The sequence below is a fragment of the Anomaloglossus baeobatrachus genome, chromosome 6 (genome assembly GCF_048569485.1).
Source record: "Anomaloglossus baeobatrachus isolate aAnoBae1 chromosome 6, aAnoBae1.hap1, whole genome shotgun sequence".
In the NCBI taxonomy this organism is placed as follows: Eukaryota; Metazoa; Chordata; class Amphibia; order Anura; family Aromobatidae; genus Anomaloglossus; species Anomaloglossus baeobatrachus.
The window spans coordinates 499,011,622-499,032,099 of record NC_134358.1 but is presented as its reverse complement, the minus strand read 5'-3'; the positions used below and the strand labels follow the sequence as shown (position 1 = coordinate 499,032,099).

Below are 20,478 nucleotides of genomic sequence, written 5' to 3'. Positions count from 1 at the left end.
GTATTAATTGAGAGAAAAAAAAATCTAGATAATAGTTACTCTTTATTACACACTGTATAATTTATAACCACTTAGCTTATGTACGGTTTAGTAAGAGTAAAAATGTTGGGAGTAGTTGTCCTGTGATGCCACCTGTGGTGTGCGGCCAGGGATTAGCCACCGCTGCGGGTGCTGTCCTCTGGGACGGTGGTGTCTCAGCTCGTATGGTTCGGCTCCCCACAGGTAGAGCAAGGCACCAGGGGAGGATAATGGTGGTGGTAGTGGCCGTTGGCGCTGAAGCGTGGTGTGACGGCGCTGGCAAGGATGGGCTGATACAGTGAATTCGGTTTAAGGTCTTTACTCACTGTATGATAGCCGCCCATCGAGTGCCGGTTTTTGCCGTGATGGGCCCCAGCCAATCCCGGATAAGTCGGAGGTCACCACCGGTGTCAAGGTGTATCCTTTCACAAGGGTTACCCCTTGATGAAGTGAAGAACCCGGGCTGAGCTACCTGCTCCAAGCCTTAGGCTCTGAGAAGAAAGAAGTTGAAGAGAATGGTGTTCTGTTGCCAGACCTTAGACTTGACTGAAGACTGTGGGAAGGTTGCTCCTACTTCTACCCCCAGTGGTATCCGCCCCTCAGGGGGTAGTCCTAGTGACCTAGAAAGTCCCAAGCCTCGTGATGGGCACCCCCAGCCTACCCTAGTCCAGTCCCCAGTGAGAAGGCACCTAAGCTGTATGTAAAATGAAATGTGGAAACACCGGTGATTAACCTCCTCCTCACCCGAGATGAATACTGCACCTTAAATGAGATGCATTATCCTGTAGCAACTGAAAACTCAGGGGTGCCATATACATACCCAAAATAAAATACTGCTGCAAAAATGCTTGTAGTCAAGTAAAAAAATTAAATGCTCCATAGCCTATTCTAAGGCTGACATATGCAATATTGTTAACACTGTGGTTTTACATCTACACTAAAAGCTGTGATTGGACATAAAATTCCCCCAAACCTTTGGAAACATGTTTGTATTTTAGCAGGTTCAGCAGAACGCTCCCATTTCCAGTCACAGTGTGAAGGTATCTCATTTCACATGCAAGGTGATTTGTAAGAATCACTATGGATCCCCAGGCTTTCTGTACAGCTGTTTAACATTCAGTATTTTCCCCCGTAGTATATAACACTGGATTCATTTAACTGTGCGTAAGTTCATTTACAAAGCGATTCATTATTTTAAAACGTGAAAATCTACACAAGAGAGACTAAAAGTGAGCTGCATACGTCTGTATAATGTTCCAAGACATCTGTACAATGTACCGCTATTATGTGACGGCGGCACATTCACCTTCACTGATAAAATAATCTTTCCATCTGCTGCCACTAAGATGTTATATGAAATGAGTTTACATGCAGAGCAGCCCATTTATAGGACTGTCACCGGGCAAGGTCATGAATCATAAAGTGTGGCTTTTAGCCAATTTGTCTTGACTGACAGGTCAAGCAGCCGTCCGCTTTTGTGCCTTTATTACCCTGCCTTCATGCAAAATGCGTGTCTACGGAGCAGCACCTTGGACAGCAGCGGCTCTGTATGCAAAGTACACAAGACATACTCTGAATACCAATACGGTACTTCATACAATATGTCATTTACATAATTAAAATCTCTCATGGCAAACAAGTCTCAAATAAACTAAACTTGTTTTCTACTTTTAACAGATTGTTGATGGGTCAAAAAATAACACCAGTGGTGGTTACAGATCAACAGTCCTCTAATCTGACAAACAAACCACAATAGCAGAAGATACTGTATGTTGATGTAGAAAACTTTAACTTGATACCTTCCTCGATATGTTCTACGTAAAAGAATCTCTCCCATGAACATTTTATGGTATAAACTTGTGTAGTGTATGTAACACACAACCAGGGGGCGCAGGTACACTGGAACAGTTCGTAGGTGTAGTGAAGCACTTGCCCACTAGGGGTCACTACTAGTACCAAGGCGGAGAAGGTCTGCAGAGTAGTTGATCAAGCCGAGAGTCAGAAGCCGGGAGGTCACGCCAGTACAGAGGAGCAAAAGAAACCAAGGTCAAATGCAAGCCGGTGGTCGGTAAGCCAGGAAGTAGCGTCAGGTACAGAAGGGGAGCAGAGCTGTGGTCAGAGAACAAGTCGGGGTCGTAAGCCGAGAGGACATAAAAGGTACAGCGGAGAGAGCGGTGCAGGTGTCAAAAAACAGGTCGAGGGTCAGGGAGATAGGGAATACAGACAATACGAGGTCGATGGAGGTCAAGGAATGGGACGCATAATGATACTAGATTAGAAGAACTCACGAAAACCAGAAGCGTACATTGTAAAGCAGGAACTATTAGTGGCAGTGTTCCAGGTGAGAAAGCTCCAAGATAAGGCAGAGCGATCACCCGGAACGAGGCACGGCAAAATAGGCCCCTCCCACCGAGCCTAAACCCAGAGAATACAGACAACAAGAAAGCACCAAGGACACAATGGCTCTGCATAGAGCAGAGCCAAAAGTGAATCCTGACAGTGTAGCTGTATTAAAATTTTCACCGATAATCATCTTCCCCAGTTTCCAGCAGAACTCCGTTCCTCTTCTGAGTTACATAATTGAAGTTTTGACTCTACGGAGCACACAGGGGGTTTATTTGTGAGCCGGATGTCACTTTTACGATGTAATTCTATGTAGCAACAAAATAAAGCTCCATAGGCCACATTGTAATGACTTCCAACCCACACAAACACAGAGTGAGCCGTCAAGTCAAAATAATCATCAAGTGACCAGAAGAGGACTGCAACCCCTGCTGAAAACTGGAGAGGATGGCGATTGGTGAGTATATTAATAGACCTACTACACAACATTTACACAGGTTTAGGGCATAGAATTGTTAATGGGAGTGATTCTAAATAACCAGTTCAAGAGATTTTTGTTGTATCTTGGCATAGTAACGTATTGTGTTAGGTTATAAAAGGTATATCTGTACAGCACTTACAGAGAGAAATTACTGATCTGATCTGTTTTAGAAAAAAAATGTATTCTCCAGAATCTGACTTGTTTGCAGTTCTCTTAAGGCAAATCCAGCAAAATGGTAGCAGTATTTCATTGGACCTTACACTCTCCGTACCCTCTCAAGCATATGTTCCACTGCCGGTCCTATCAGCTCTTTGACCTTTTACTCTCTACCTTACTTCCGGATAGGTCTTCCATTCACTAAGCCCCTGGCCATCACGTGGTATATAGTGGGTCAGGGTTGTGCATCTTGTCCTAATAACAATGTGAGGCCTAATGAATGGAAGATGGGGCCAAAAGGAAGATAGCCGTTGCAGATAGAAGACAGAAGATGCAGTTGAGATACAAGTAAAGGGAAGTCCGAGGAAAGGTTAGTATGAGAATTTTTTCAATTCCTTCATAGCTAAATTAATTTGCATCTAATGTTCCTTCTAAATTGATTGAATCTGCCCAAATTCAATTTGGGAAGGTTTGCTCAACTCTACTTACAGTGGATACTAAAACTGACAACATTGTGATTTATTACTATCATGAGGTTGTGAATTTTGGGACCCACACAAATGCCAAGAATGAAAGGCCCAAGGTTGTTTTGCCTTTCTCCTGCACGGCAGGACTCCTGACAACCTGCTGTTTAGGGATCCGCCGCACAACTCCAGTCATGTGAATGGAGCCATGCAGAAGTTCACGGCACAGTAGGCAACCGGCAGCATCGCTCTGCAGGGAAGCCCTTCATTTTTAGTATAATAGGGACCCCAGCTCACTATTCAGTATATAATGCCATAATCTATTAACATGTTCTACCTTCTCATATTGGGAAACCGGGAAACCTCCTGTAGTAACGGTAAGACAACCTACGAAGGAAATAGACTTCTCGCGAGCAAAGAATCATACAATGATTTCTCCCACTTCTCAGCATTTCCAGCAGGTGTTCTTAGATAGTGAAGACCTTGTTGTGTTTTTTTATTTGGTTCAACCACCCCAAGAAATCAGCACTCAGCAATAATGTCATAAAAGCCTGAAGTGTAATTGACATGTACAATGACAGCACCATTGTGCGGGAGCAGAATGTGTTGACATACACAAAAAGCCAAACGCACTCAAATAATTATTTGCGTACAGCTGTTTGTGAATGTATTCATCATCACCAGGAACGGGACTTAGGTAAAAGCAAATTTTGAGATATTCAGTGATATTTAACCTGTTCTTTGCCTTAGTAAGATGTTTACGCAGGAACCTAACGCTTTGTGAATGCTGAGATGATGGAGCTACAGCACATGATAATGTAAGCAAGTCATTACTGTTTAATTAATGCAAACGATACACAACAGGCATCTCTATTAAACATGTAGTATGCTAATAATGCTTACAGTATGTGCCGTAGTTTACGCTCCTAAATGCACATTATCCTGTTTATCCCTATATTAATGTATGGTGCATTGCTGTTTGGAGAATACATTTGTATATTCAGCTGATTTCGCTGGTAAATAAAGTTGTGCAGCACAAAGGTCCCACTTCTGAAATGCTGGAAGACGCATCCTAACATTTATGGAGGTCAATGAACTTTAATGCAACATTTTAAAACTCTTTATAGCGCCATTAATCTCCAGTTAGATGAACCGGATTGAGCACTCTCCTTTATTTCCCATTGCTTTGCCATATTTCTACCATATAGGAAAATGTGAGCTGAAATTTAAATTGGCGTAAGTGGGAGAACTAGAGAAAAAATCGTGATGACAAAACTTTATTACCTTTGACTCATCTCTGTTTCTTATCAAGATCTATGCCAATGAATTGTTTTAGAACAGACTCAAGCTCTACATCATCTTTGATCTGCTCCGTCACACAGCACAGTATCAGAGAATCAGATTTAAGACATTAATATACCGTATGTTACAAGCAGCAATGATCCACACCCAGTTGGTGCTCTGTGAGGTCTCTCATGAAGATTAAAATAAAAATCCAATGTTTGTCATGATCATTTGGAGAAGGCTTTCACCCAAAATCTACACTTGCCATCTAATGATAAAGCTAGAGCTTACTGTTGTGGGCAATATTGGATAACTCTATCTATCTATCTATCTATCTATCTATCTATCTATCTATCTATCTATCTATCTATCTATCTATCTATCTATCTATCTATCTATCTATCTATCTATCTATCTATCTCTCTATCTATCTATCTATCTATCTATCTATCTATCTATCTCTCTATCTATCTCTCTATCTATCTATCTATCTATTCCATCCATCTATCCATCAAGAAAATATTATAGGCAGCACAATGTGGAAAAAAGCTTTGATTTTATAGACCATAATAGCTATTATAGGCTATTAAAACAGATAGGAGTTTCAGGTATCAGCCCTTCACTGATCTGATATTTATAACTACTGATGAGCGAGCACTACCATGCCCGGCGGCTCTGTGCTCGTAACTAGTAATGAGCGGGCACTACCATGCTCAGGTGCTCAGAACTCGCAACTAGTGATGAGCGAGCACTACCATGCTCAGGTGCTCGGTACTAGTAACTAGTGATGAGCGAGCACTACCATGCTCGGGTGATCAGTACTCATAAGTAGCGCACTTATCACTAGTTACGAGTACCGAGCACCTGAGCATGGTAGTGCTCACTCATCACTAGTTACTAGTACCGAGCACCTGAGCATGGTAGTGCTCGCTCATCACTAGTTGTGAGTACCAAGCACGCAAGTATGGTAGTGCTCGCTCATCACTAGTTATGAGTACCAAGCACCCAAGTATGGTAGTGCTCACTCATCACTAGTTACGAGTCCCGAGCCAGAGCATGGTAGTCCTTGCTTATCACTAGTTACATGTACCGAGCACCTGAGCATTGTAGTGCCCGCTCATCACTAGGTACAAGTACCGAGCACCCGAGAATGGTAGAGCCCGCTCATCACTAGTTACGAGTACAGAGCCCCCGAGCATGGTAGTGCTCACTCATCACTAGTTACATGTACCGAGCACCTGAGCATGGTAGTGCTCACTCATCACTAGTTACATGTACCGAGCACCTGAGCATGGTAGTGCTCACTCATCACTAGTTACATGTACCGAGCACCTGAGCATGGTAGTGCCCACTCATCACTAGTTACATGTACCGAGCACCTGAGCATGGTAGTGCCAGTTCCTCACTAGTTACGAGTATCCAGTACCCGAGCATGGTAGTGCTTGTTATCACTAGTTACGAGTACTGAGCACCCGAGCATGGTAGTGCTTGCTCATCACTAGTTATGAATACTGAGTACCCGAGCATGGAAGTTGTAAGTTACGAGCACCCGAGCATGGTAGCGCTTGTTCAACACTATTTAGAACCTATCCTATTGAAATATCAGCAACGTGTCACTGCTGGACATCCCCTTTAAAATGTCACTTTGTTATAGACTAAATTTATAGCTTTAAAACAGGTTGTTGAGAAGTTACTGACACATAATATGGCTGCACTTTTTGTTGTCGTTTTTTGTCAGTAGATGAAACATAATTATTCATTTTTGGCAAAATGAACATTTATTTAATGAGAAATTTCTCTATGGTTACAAAAGCATGTAGTTACCTTGTCATATAAATGCAAATATAAAAAGTACATAAGGATCTCTTTTATTTACATTTCTTTAATGACTGGAACATCTCATCATACAAATTCAATACACAGCTTCATCATTCTATCAAAAACCTTGACAGGCTGCAACTCACTTGAAAATCTCTGGGTGGCCACATTTAGACACATGAGTCCGATTAGTGAAACGCAGACCCGTGGAAGTTCGGATTTGCCGGGCTAGGTGAACTTTAGTTAAAAGCTCGGTTTGGGACCCGGACTTGACCTGAACTTGAACCCGGAACCTGAACCTAATATATGCCAATGGAGATCCGAACTTCTGTGCTGTAAAATGACTGTAAAATGGTCGTAGTAAGGATTAGGGGGCTGCAAAAGGAAGCAAAATGGGGGCAATGGCCCAGCAAACAAATAAGATTGGGAACAATTTGTTTTTAAAAATGATGTAGGTTTCCCTTTATTTTTGATAACCTGTGCAGGTAAAGCAGACAGATGTGGACTGCTACACTCAGCTCTCTGCTTTACCTTAACTGATTATCAAAAATAGAGTGGACCCCATGCCTCTTTTTTAAATTATTTATTTTAATAATTTTAAAAAATGGCGTGGAGATCCCCCTATTTTTGATAACCAGCTACGGTAATCAGAAAGCTGGGTGCTGGCATTATCCGGCTGGGAAGACCCATGGTTGCTTAGCCCTTTCCAAGCCTAAAAATAGCAGCCTGCAGCAGTTGCAGGAGTGGTGCATTCTTTAGATGTGCCAATTCTTGAACTTTGGCCGGCTCTTTCAATTGCCCTAATGTAGTGACAATTGGGATAATACTTTTGGGATTGATGTCAGATGTGACTTGACAGCTGTCATCAAGCCCAGGGGTTAGTAATGGATGGGCGTCTATCAGACACCCCCAATACTAACCTGGCAACTGTAGAGTTAAAAAAACACACAAAAGGAAAAAAAAAAAAGTTTATTTAAATAATCACTCCACCACTCTCCCTCATTCACCAATTTATTAATTTTAAAAAATCCTCGAAGTTCCAACATAATCCAATGGGGAAATAAAGACTCCCCCACACTGCCTCATTCACCAATGTATTATTTAAAAATAAATCTTCAAAATTCCGACATAATCCAAAGGTGTAATGTCCCACAATGCCCATAGAGTTCTATGGCACCTCGTTCTTAGAATGTTCTCAGAATGAGACTCCCGGTCAGTGGGAGGTACGGAATTTCTAATGAGCATGAGAAATTCCAGGTCTGCTGCTGACCAGGAGTGACCCATGGAGTCTTGTTCTGAGAACATTTCCAGAATGATGCATCAGAGGAATCAATGGGCATCGTGGGACATTACACCATTGGATTATGTTGGAACTTCGAGGACTTTTTTCAAAATAAATAAATTGGTGAACCAGGGCATGTGGGGAGCTATTATTCAAATAAACTTTTTTGTTTCCTGTGTGTGTATTTTTTAACGCTAGACCTATCCATTACTAACCCCTGGAATTGATGCCAGTTATATGGTTACATAGTTACATAGTTACATAGGATGAAAAAAGACCTAAGTCCATCTAGTTCAACCTTCCTCCACCAACTCTACATTTTGTCCCATTTTGTCAATTGACAGCTGATATCAACCTCAAAATTTAACCCGATTGCCACTGCACAAGGCCAATCGGAAAAAGTTAGGCAAAGCATCACAGTTGGCACATCTAACTGATGCACCACTTCTGGGGTGGCTGCAGGCTGCTATTTTTAGGATGGGAAGGGCCAAATAACCATGGGATTTCCCAGAAGGATAATACCTGCCCCCGTCTGTCTGCTTTACCTTGGCTGGTTATCAAAAATAGGAGGTACCCACATCAAGTTTTTTAATTATTTAGATAAATAATTTTAAAAAAATGTCATAGGGTCCCCTCTATTTTTGATAATCAGCTAAGGTAAGGCAGACAGTTGAGGGCTGCATCCCCAAGCTGTCTGCTTTACCTGCTCTGGTTATAAAAATTAGTTAGGAGCCCATGTAAATTGTTTTTCTTTATCGTTCACAGCAGTATGTACCCCAAACTTTACCATTCTGGTTTGCTCATACCTAGCCGGATTCGTCAAAATGTTTTGCCAAAAATCTGTTGCAAAACATTTTGAAAATTTCCAAAATCTTTGTACGACATGAAGTAGTGCAAGTGTTTTTGCGAGTTTGGCATTATAACACCAGTTTCGTACAACTCAGCAAAAATGGGTAGAACTGGGATGGTACGGAATGTGGCGGCACTTGGATGTCCAATTTATTACAATTCGTGGCATACCTTGTGCCACAAATCTTTCTCCATTCTTATAATTCATAAAGCTTTGTGGCAAGGTGGATGGAAGTGAAAGCCACTTTTTAGATGCTTGTCTAAGGCTAGTTTCACACAATAGGTTTTTCGCCGGATTGCCGGATTCGGCACACGCCAGTACAGTGTATAAAGTACAATGACAGCGCTGTAACTTCCGGGTCACATGCTCCGGTCACATGACAGCATGTGACCGAAGCTATAGCGCTGCCACTGTACTGTATACACTGTACTGGCGTGCGCCATAACCGGCAAGCCAGCGAAAAGTCGGATGTGTGAAACTAGCCTTAATGAATCAGGGCCTCCTGATTTAACTACGCCGCCTGATCTATACTGGCATGAACAATGCCTGTCTTGATGAATTGGGCCACACAGTATAAACAAATTTCAAGAGAGCACTGCAAAATCAAAAGAAAAGGTAAAGAAGGATAGTACACATGATGTGACCTCTGAAGAGTTGGCTTTGGCTCAGATGGGCCACTCTGCATAATCGTCTATTAAAGTTCCTTATGGTGTTCAAAAAATACTACAGCGTTCAACCAAGTACACTGTACAAAATATATAGTTATAAGGTTCACACAAAACACTGACCAGTCAACATTCAATTGTATTGTCATGCGCCGTCCGTATCTGTGCATACGGATTACTTCTACGGCGTCGGACTCTGTTCACATTGCAGAGTCCGTCAGACAACCTAGTCTCTCTTAAGTGTTTAGCTTGGCTGGACGTCATCTCAGTTCTTTCACTGCTCCCAGTCATGCAGGAGTTACTCCTTGTGGAGCACTGTGCGGAGATCCAGGTTGCTAATTTCCTTCCACAGCTGGTCTCCTTCTATTTAAGGCTGAGGTGTGTAGTAAGAGACCGCTGAAGATAGTCTCTGCTTGCAGTGGTGAAATCCCGGCGTCCGTGGCATACCTCTATTTGGTGATCAGCTAATCATGGTCTGCTCAGTTTGAGAGTTCCCTGGAGTGAATTACTCCTACCCCTTTTGGTTTATTCCCTCTGGTGTCATTTTGTCTCTCAACTGTGGTCATTTGCGTGTGTTTAAGTTCCATCCCCTTGTCTGTGCCTTTGGGAGGTTGTTACCTGGTGTCCTGCCCATCCCAGGGTTGGTGTTATAAGGACAGGGCCGGACAGGAGACAGGGCTTAGGGTGGTGACCTGGGCCTCCCTATCATCAGGGGTACCTCCAGGGTCAGGGCGAGTGCAGGGCCCACAGTCGCCGGGCCAGTGTAGCACACCCTGACATGTATATACTGTAATCTTGTACAGAAGCTTTTTTTTATAGGTATGGTGACCAATCTGGAACACAATCCGCCATCATGGCCAGTGGCGACCCCATCAGTTGGGACCGGTGAGATACCTCTTGTGCAGCTCCATAGATCGTACATTTGTACATCCATAAGGTCAGCCATGAACCACGTAAAAGTATCTAAAAACACAGATAACCCCCCACCAGACCAGTAGGGCACGTGCTTAACCACTGTTTTATTGCATCAATGCTTTACCTCACATAAGTGGCATTTTAAGAATCAATAAGAAGTATATGGAAAATAAGATAGGATAATTCCTTAATACCTAGCCCTTTGGCCTAACAAGCTTTATATAAAAAGGATAAAGCGAGCGCAGAACACAAGTGCCAAGCACAGAATTAAAAGAAGTGTAATTAGTCCTTTTACTGAGCAGCGTTTGGCTGGACGCGTAATGCTGAACCGTGCAGTCTCTACCATGCGTCTTACAATATAAATGGTCTTAAATCACAGCGTCAGAAAAAATAAAAAAAAAATGATAATTTGCATGGTAAATGTACTTTTTTGTTTGCTTCTGAGCTCTCCGTTATCAAAGGAAGATTCCCCAGACATGTGTCGTACTGACAAACTAAAAATACGCTCTAAGCTAGATTCAGAGAGCAAAAAAAGGGAAAATATAATGCTAAATATGTATATACACTACGCTTTCCTTTCCGACAGCACCATCTACAGCACAGACAGTAAAAGGATGTACACAATATCTATACGCAGCATTTTTACCCTTATATTATATCATTTTTTATATTATCCGGAGTATGCAGAAACAAAAAGGAGATAAAGTAAGAAGCTCCTGGAATATATATAGCAAGTGGAACAGGAAAGAATATTCCCCCAAAATTGTAAAGGGGATCTCCCCTCAAACTTTTATAAAGGGGTTCATTTGGGCTATGTATAAAGGAGCGATTACACTTTGTAACAGCATTCATTTTATGTCAAGCACTAATACTTGTGCAGAGGATGAGGGGGATTAAGGAAATTATTAGCAGAAGGATGCTGTTACACATAGAGAGGCCATGAGTAAACTGTCTATGGAGAGCAATGTGTGTAGTCATCCTTCATGCTCAGATGTAGCAGAGTTAACAAGAAGCAGGTAAGGCTGCTTTCACACATCCGGTTTTTGCTGAGCGGCACAATATGGCGCTTTGCAGAAAAAACGCAACCTTTTTTTTTGCCGCCGGTTGCGTTTTTTCCGCATAGACTTGCATTAGCTTCGTATTGTGCCGCATGGCCTTGCGTTGCGTCCGTTTTTTGCCGGTTGCGGCATATTTAGCCCATGCGGCAGCCGGATGGAACGTTGCCTGGCACATTTTTTTGTGCCGCAAGCCTATGGACGCCGGAAGCGGTGTCCTGCGGCAAAAAACGCATCCGGCCGTCGGATGCAGTTTTTTGAACTTTGCATGCTCAGTATCAAGCCGCATCCGTCAAAAAACAGACGGGCCACATGGAAAAACTTATGCAACGGATCCTTTTTTTTGCCGCATCCGTTGGATAGGTTTTTGAGCCGGATTGAGCCGCACTGCAAAAACTGGATGTGTGAAAGCAGCCTAATGAGTTATCTATGGTGAATGGGGTTGTCCAGTAATACTATTGTTGATCGATAATGGTCGGATTCAGAGGTGGACATATCATTGGTGCAACCTGTGCAGCCACAGGGGCCCAGGAGGTTGGGGGGGGCATTTCAACCTCCAAAAGCAGGTACAATTTAGCATGTTGATGAGCTCTTGGGCTGCAAAGGGCTCATATATTGTTTCTGTACAGGGGCCCTTTTCTGTCTGTGTCTGCCAGTGGTTGGGCTACTGGGACTTGCACTGATCGGGAATGGGAAACCTGTATTCCCATTACAATGGAGCGGCACCGGGCATGTCCACCAGTCTCTCCATTTATTCTCCATGGGGCTGTCGGGCATTATGCTCAGCTATATTCGGCAATCCCATAGAGAATGAATGGAGCTGAGATCGGTTGTTAATAACAGCGAAAACAAATCCTGGTTTACTAATCTGCGCGGGACCCAATCAACAAGTTATCTCCTATCTATCAAAGAGATTATATAAGGCCTAAGCCACACGGCATGAAAATCGGTGCGAGTGGAGTGCGATAAAACATTGCATTCCACTCGGACCAATATTAGCCTGTGTGTCAGCGCACATGAGCGATTAATTTCTCATCCCTAATCGGACAGAGAAAACAATCGCAGCATGCTGTGACTGTAATGCGATCCTGTTTTCTCTCGCACCCATTCAAGTGTATGGGGCGAGAGAAAAATCGCACTGCACTCGCGGTACACCGCGAGTGCAGTGCGAGAATGGCAATAGCCGGCTACGGAGGAGAGAGGGAGAGAAATCAATCCCTCCTCTTCGCAGTGTCGGCCCGTTCCCAGCAGCTGAGGTCTGCTCGCACAGTCGGACCTCAATCGCAGGGACACTAGTATGACACTCAGCTCTGCTGTACTGCCAGCGTGAGCCGAGTGTCATGCGAGGGGATCGCAGTAATCTCCGTGTGGTCCCAGCCTTATTATTTTAATCAGCCTGCCCCTTTAAACTATTTTATACCCATTCAACCCCCTCAAAAAACTTATCCAAGCAGTGATACTGTGATATTGACACTTATGTTCTAAAATTAACTTATTGTGGGTTCTGTTTTAGCTGTAAGTAGAGTGTAACATCTGCCACCCGTCACTAAATGAAGAGACTGCAGCACTTTATTACACTGTTTTCTTCAGGAACAGTCACAGCCTCTTTATCCTCAGGATCAGTTGGACCTCACCAATCAGAAAGTGATGCCTTATGATATACCATAACTTTAAAAGTGTGAATATTGTTTCAATAAGCTTATTTTACTAAAACAGATCAACTTTTTGGCCAAAGCGAAGAATTAAACATTTAAATAATGTATATGTAAGAGGTTATTTACTAACAAATAATGTTTGTGATCATAACAAATCTCAGTTAGATACATTAAAGGGGTTGTTATTACTTTTACATTGATGGCCTATCCTTAGGATACTCATCAATGTCTGATCGGCCGGGGTCCGACATCCTACAACCCCGCCAATCAGCTGCTCTAGGTGCCCGGCGGCGGTAGGAGGCGACCGGAAATGCTCAGTTCCGGAACTGACCAGTCAACTGATAGTGTCTGTGGCCGGATGCTGCTCATCAACTCCTATTCATATCAATAGCAGGCAGATGTGCAGTACCCGGCTATGGCCACTATCAGTTGACGGGTCAGTTCCGTAACTGAGCATTTCTGGCCACCTGCTATGGCCACCGGAACCAAGAAAAACTTATTGACGGGGGTGCTGAGTGTCAGACCCTGGCCGATCAGACATTGATGACCTATCCTAAGGATACACCAGCAATGATAAAGTAATGGACAACCCCTTTAATGTATCTAGATGTGATTTGTTATGATCACAAACATTATTTGATAGTAAATAACCATAAACCTTCAATGTTAAAGTAGTGGACAACCTCATTAACCTATAAACATAGTAGGAGATGTAAATGAAAGATGATGATTAAGCTATACAGTAAGTATAAAAATACTTTAACACCCTATGATGTGGGGTCCTTGAGTCAAGCCCCCAAGAAACTGCTTGTGGATAGAAGTGATAATGCTGTACAGGTACGCACGGACATCGTAAGACATGATAACACGTATGGCATGTAGTTGGACCCCAGCAAACTGCTTGTGGAGAGAGGTGATGATGCTCTACAGGTGCGCACGGACACTGTAAGACATGATAACATGTATGGCATATAGTTGGACCACCAGCAAACTGCTTGTGGAGAGAGGTGATGATGCTCTACAGGTGCGCACGGACACCGTAAGACATGATAACATGTATGGCATATAGTTGGACCACCAGCAAACTGCTTGTGGAGAGAGGTGATGATGCTCTACAGGCGCGCACGGACACCGTAAGACATGATAACATGTATGGCATGTAGTTGGACCACCAGCAAACTGCTTGTGGAGAGAGGTGATGATGCCGTAAGACATGATAACATGGCATGTAGTTGGACTCCAACAAACTGCTTGTGGAGAGAGGTGGTGATGCTCTACAGGTGGACACGGACACTATAGGACATGATGACATGTATGGCATATGGATGGACACCAACAAACTGCTTGTGGAGAAAGATGTTGATACTCTACAGGTGTGTATGGACACCGTAAGACATGATAACATGTATGGCATATAGTTGGACCACCAGCAAACTGCTTGTGGAGAGAGGTTATGATGCTCTACAGGTGCGCACAGACACCGTAAGACATGATAACATGTATGGCATATAGTTGGACTCCAACAAACTGCTTGTGGAGAGAGGTGGTGATGCTCTACAGGTGCACACGGACACTATAGGACATGATGACATGTATGGCATATGGTTGGACACCAACAAACTGCTTGTGGAGAGAGGTGATGATGCTCTACAGGTGCACACAGACACCATAAGACATGATGACATCTATGGCATTTAATTGGACCCAGTTACTAGTTTTTATTGATTTGCGGGAATTTTGCCCACGACTCACATTAATGATGTTTAAAGGAGAACATTCATTTATTAGATCCTTTAACCACAAGTTAAGGTGCAATAACCCACAGTGTGCGTCTCGGAAACAATAATGGGGACGATGTAATAACACTTAGTGACATGTTTATGACTTGGCAGGAAAGAAGAATAAGTGCAGGCACTGCGTTGTTGTTCTGCTCCTATGGATACAATGTAAAGCCGCCACATAGCATCGCTATACAGTGCCGTCTGCTTGGTGTCAGCTGCTGCAGACTGGTTGTGGATAGCAGATCTATTTCTGTGCACTTAACCCTATCACGACCGCTCCGATGACAATGCACAAGTACAGTAGGCCACTGTAAAAGAATGTATCAGCATTGATCAATGCATAGCCATTCTGTTTCAATCTCTAGCCCAAAAATCGGGTCTGCGGATGAGTCACTGGTTACTAAGGTGATATGCAAATACTACCTTTGAAATGCCTCACATATCCGGGAGGTAGGGCACATTGGGATTAGTTAGCATTGAATATATTACAAGAATTGATTTTTGTTCTCTGCGGTTGTTAATGTGTAGACCGGAATGAGATGGCTCTCTTAGCAAAGTTTATTTTTTTATTTCTTCCTCCACTTGGGGACATAATACTGTTAGGATTGATTAGTGACAGTAACGATCCAACAACTGTTCTTTTTTTTTGTCATGTAAGGGTTAAAGATTAAGTTGTATCATATTCCCATTCATTCCGCATAAGCGGCTAATCAATGAAGTTCACATTAAAAGACGCAATGGAGCAGGCATCAGTAAAACACAGGCATTTGCAAATCTGACTCGGTTTCCTCAAGAAACCCCGAAGCAGTGAATTAATCATTTAGAAACCGTATCAATGGCATTTAAAGGAGGGGGCTGGGCCACTGGGGGTGCCAGACACACAGATCATGAGCAAGAATATACACAACACTTTAAAGGGGAAGGAACGGGGGGGTTTGAATAATAACAACAAACGTCTTACATCTTCCTCCTCACAGTCGTGTCGTGGCGGGCACTGATAAGAGGGTCTGCTTTCTTGCGGTGGGCGTGTGGTCTTCCCAGCATTGTCCTCTTCGGTGTTCTGGCCACCCAAAAGGTGACTTGCCTCAGGTGGCATAGGGAAAGATCTGGAGGTGTTTATCTTCCCAGTCAATCTCTGATACAGCGAAGCCATAAGTCAATCCGTCGGCCACCCAAGAAAAAAAAAGTAAATCGAGAAGCTGTCTTTTAACCCTTTTATTTGAAATCAATGGATAGAGACGGTAAAAAACAAGCAAACAGGCCCCATAAAGGTCGCACCGGGAGAGATAAAGTGCAAAAAAAGCATCCAACAGAGACCATATGTGATGGCAACTAGCATTTAATAAGCAACAGACCACTGGGGCGAACAGCTTCCCAATCACTCTTCAGCCTGAGGTGTCCGATCAATTGGCTGTGGAGGCTGCATGCCAACAGTCCATAGAGGGGCAGCGTGGAAGGACTCTGAAAGACTCACACATCATTCAGAGCACGTTGCCTCGTTCCCTGCTCCCTTTGTGTATATGGGGAGAGGGAGGGAGGGGGGGTTGCAAGTATTTTCCTGCTAGGTTTTCACTAATCTTGAAGAGCAACAGCCACCTGATTGAAATGAAGCCATGGAGTGCAGAAGAGGAGGAGGGTGGGAGTGAGACAGAAGGAAGTAGGAGGGAGGGAGGCGTTACAGAGAATAGCTGCATCCCCGGTAGCTCTCCGTGGTGCTGAAACCTATTTGCTTATTCTCGCTGCATGTCTAGCGCCGGTTAACACTACAGATGTAACAGAGCTCAGATTTGTCCTCATCGTGATATCACAACAGTGGCGGATACAGAAAGAAGAGGCCCCTGTGCAAGAACAATATATGGACCCCTGCTACCCAAGAGCTCATCATAATGCACAATTCCTTCTGCTTTGGAGATGATAGTGGTCCCCTAACCTCGGGGGTCCCTGTGCAAGAACAAAATATGGACCCTTTGCTACCCAAGAGCTCATCATAATGCACAATTCCTCCTGCTTTGGAAATGATAGTGGTCCCTTTACCTTGAGGGCCCCTGTGCAAAAGCAATTTATGGACCCCCTGCTACCCAAGAGCTCATCATAATGCACAATTCCTCCTGCTTTGGAAATGATAGCGGCCCTTTACCTTTTGGGTGCCTGTGCAAGAGCAATATATGAACACTTACTGCCCAAGATCTCATCATAATGCACAATTCCTCCTGCTTTGGAGATGATACTGGCCCCCTTACCTCTTGGGTCCCTGTGCAAGAACAATATATATACCCCTTCCTACCAAAGAGCTACTGATAATGCACAATTCCACCTGCTTTGGAGATGATAGTGGGCCCCTTACCTCTTGGGTCGAATATAATGACCCCTTGCTCCCCAAGAGCTCATCATAATGCACAGTTCCACCTGCTTTGGAGATGATAGCTGTCAACTTACCTCTTGGGTCCAATATATTGACCCTTTGCTGCCCAAGAGCTCCTAATAATGTCCAATTCCTCCTGCTTTGGAGACGATAGAGGTGCCCCCCAACCTCTTGGGCCCCTGTGCTGCTGCAAAGGTTGCACCAATGATATGTCTGCCCCTGTATCACAATATCTGTTTTTTGTTTGTTTTTTACATTGGACTGCAGGTAAACCTACTGCATGTTCCCTTAGCACATATTTAGCTGTTCTATATGTAGAGAATATGTGCCGTCTGTCTCCATCTCCTGCGCCCTCTTATCTCTCGTCTGCCTCTCATTTCCCTGTTTGCTTTTCTTTCTTTTTCTCAGAACAAACATGTTGCAGATGATGCGACTGAGAAAGCAGCTGCATCATCATTAAAAGACCCAGAAATCCCAGCCGCACCGATAAGGAATAGAATAATTCTTAATGACGACGCAAGCCCGCAGAGATAGCAGAACCGTATTCACTAAATCATGAATAGGAAAGTTTAGCAACTGAACACGAGGGAATGGGAGACACCTGGAAACTAGAATCAACGCAGCTTCTGGAAAAATCCATTCCATAATATCAAGGAAATCATGAGGCAGCACCCAGCTTTTCCAAAGTCCTGCATGGAAATGCTTAGCTACCTACTGATAGGAGCCAGTGGCATAACTTGAACCTCATGGACCCCAGTGCAAAAGCTCCAATGGGGCCTCCAATTGTTGCAAGTCTTTAATAGTGTTAGTCTTTTCATATAGGCCAAAGAGATATCCCAATCATCCTGTAGATTGTAAGCAAATGAGGCTGGGGTCCTCTTTAGTTTATTTTGTGTATGTAATATATACAGTATGTGACCCTTATTCACATGTACTATGGAAATAATGATGCTTTAAAATAAATAATAATATATTAAATGTCTGATAAATGCGGTTTCCCATTTTAGACTATGGAACCAACCAAGCTTCCAGCGCTATTCTCTACTCGTAAATTAAAAGTTCACTTCTACTGGGGTCTATAGGAATTACAAGAACAGGTTAAAAAAAATAAGTTTCAAAAATCATGGCCACGTCTCCATTCACTTTTAGGGCATAATAATGATAATAATAATAATAATAATAATAATAATAACAATAATATAATTACAATAATAATCTTTATTTCTATAGCCCCAATATATTCTGCAGCTCTTTACAATTCAGAAGTTCATGAACAAACATCAGTAATACGTAGTTATAGAAGATACAATAATTAAAGCAAAAAATAAAAACAGCCCTGCTCGTAAGAGCTTACAATCTACAATGGGCCAGGGGGGGTGACACAAGGTTCAAGGGATTATTTAGAACGATGGTCCAGCCATGGGGGATAGATAAAGGCTGCATGAGCCAGTTACTAGTCAATCTTTGTAATGCTTTTGGGTGTGGTGGAGTTTGGGTGTTGGGGATATATATCAATTGATTTAGATTAGGGAGGGTGGTAGGTCACCCTAAAAAGATGTGTTTTTAAGAAGCATCTGAAGCTGTGCAAGTTGTAGAGCATCCCAGTTTCTTGGGGTAGAGCATTGCAGAGGATTGGTGCAGCTCGGGGGAAGACTTGAAACCAGGAGTTGGAGGTTTGGATTAGTGAGGATGTTAGTCAAAAGTCATTTGCAGAGTGTAGAGTATAGGTAGGGTGATAGGCAGAGATGAGGGTGGAGATGTAGGGGGTGCCACACGGTGGAGAGCTTTGTGAGTGACAACAAGCAATTTGAATTGGATCCTATAAGGTATGGGCAACCAGAAGCCCGTCCAAATAACGATTAGCCAGATAGGTGACCCTGACTGCAGCATTAAGGATGGACTGGAGAAGGGAATTTCTAGTGATGGGGAGGCAAATTAAAAGAAAATTACAGTAATCAAGGTGGGAATGGATCAGGGCAACAATGAGGGTTTTTGTGTTTTCCATGGTGAGAAAGGTGCATAATAGAATCAAGAAGGGGTTCCTGTCCTAGGGATAGATGCAGGTCTTAGAGGTAAGACCCTCCTCTGTCATCTATTCATAGCATATCTTATAGACATGTCATACTACCTAAAATGTGAAAACCCTTACTGCATACACAGTGAGGCCAGTCAATTATCATATATGCATGGGGGATTTTAGACTCTCCCCAACACATGATCTCAGGGGAAGGAAGGATCAGGCATGTTGACTCTTAATGATCATTTTGTTCTCAGGGAAAATAAGCCACTGCCAAAGGTATCTGGCACTGGCTTACTCTTCATTCCCTATAGGAAACACATTCATGCATGTGTATGGGGAGGTAGGTAGAAATAACCCCCAGCCATTGAAGGATCAGGGGTTACTTATTGTAACTCAGTAAGTGCGTAGAATTACACCAGAAATACCAGTAGATGCAAGGCTACAATTTAGGTCGAGAGCACCAGCCATTAAGTGACTTGCATTGCCAAGAATCAAATATCAGTCACACATGCAGTAATCACTCAAGGGCAGCATCGGACTGGCTACCGGAGGAAACTCCAGTAATGCCAGGCTTGGATTCAGGTACCGGCATTGCACTCCTGAGCTCTCGCCTGAGCTCCGGCTTGCAGTCTGGACTGTACCGCGAGAGCCGAGTGATTGATTCCCCGGCGCTTGCGGTTCAGTTCATGTCAGCTGCAGACAGGCCGGGCTGATCTCCGGTACTCTCATCTGAACTCCGGAGATCAGCCTGGCCTGTCTGCAGCTGACATGAACTGAACCGCAAGCGCCGGGGAATCAATCCAGGCTTGATCCTGGCAGCGTCTATAAGACTGCTGACATGATCAACCCGTAAGTAAAGTGAAAAAACACAGACACCGAAAAATCCTTTATTTTAAATAAAACACAAATAAGCCTCGTTCACCCTTTTATTAACCCCTCCCGAAACAAAGCTCCGACGTAATCCACAGCTCCGGCGTCCTGTGATGCTTACATCCAGCCGCGATTGACACAGACACTGCTGAATGCAGCCTCGCAGCGAGACAGCAGAGGTAACCACAGGGCATTTCCCACGGCCGGTAATGTGAACTCCCTGCCGACCGTGAGAAATGCAGAGTGTGCTCACAGGGACTCTATCTATCTATCTATCTATCTATCCCTCTATCTATATATCCCTTTATCTATCTATTATCTATCTATCTATCTATCTATCTATCCCTCTATCTATCCCTCTATCTATCTATCTATCCCTCTATCTATCTGTCTATCTATCTATCTATCTATCGATCTATCCCTCTATCTATCCCTCTATCTATCCCTCTATCTATCTGT

At 43.5% G+C, this 20,478-nt stretch overlaps 1 protein-coding gene across 1 annotated transcript in view; it reads right to left on the bottom strand.

The window, feature by feature from the left end:
- Positions 1 to 16,331, bottom strand: part of DPP6 (dipeptidyl peptidase like 6) — a 1,510,443-nt gene extending 1,494,112 nt beyond the window's left edge. The window contains exon 1 of the mRNA XM_075315434.1: positions 15,729 to 16,331. Within this exon, the coding sequence (XP_075171549.1) occupies positions 15,729 to 15,920 (192 nt within the window). The 5' untranslated portion in view covers positions 15,921 to 16,331. The remainder of the gene's footprint in view (positions 1 to 15,728) is intronic.
- Between the last annotated feature and the right edge of the window lie 4,147 nt (positions 16,332 to 20,478).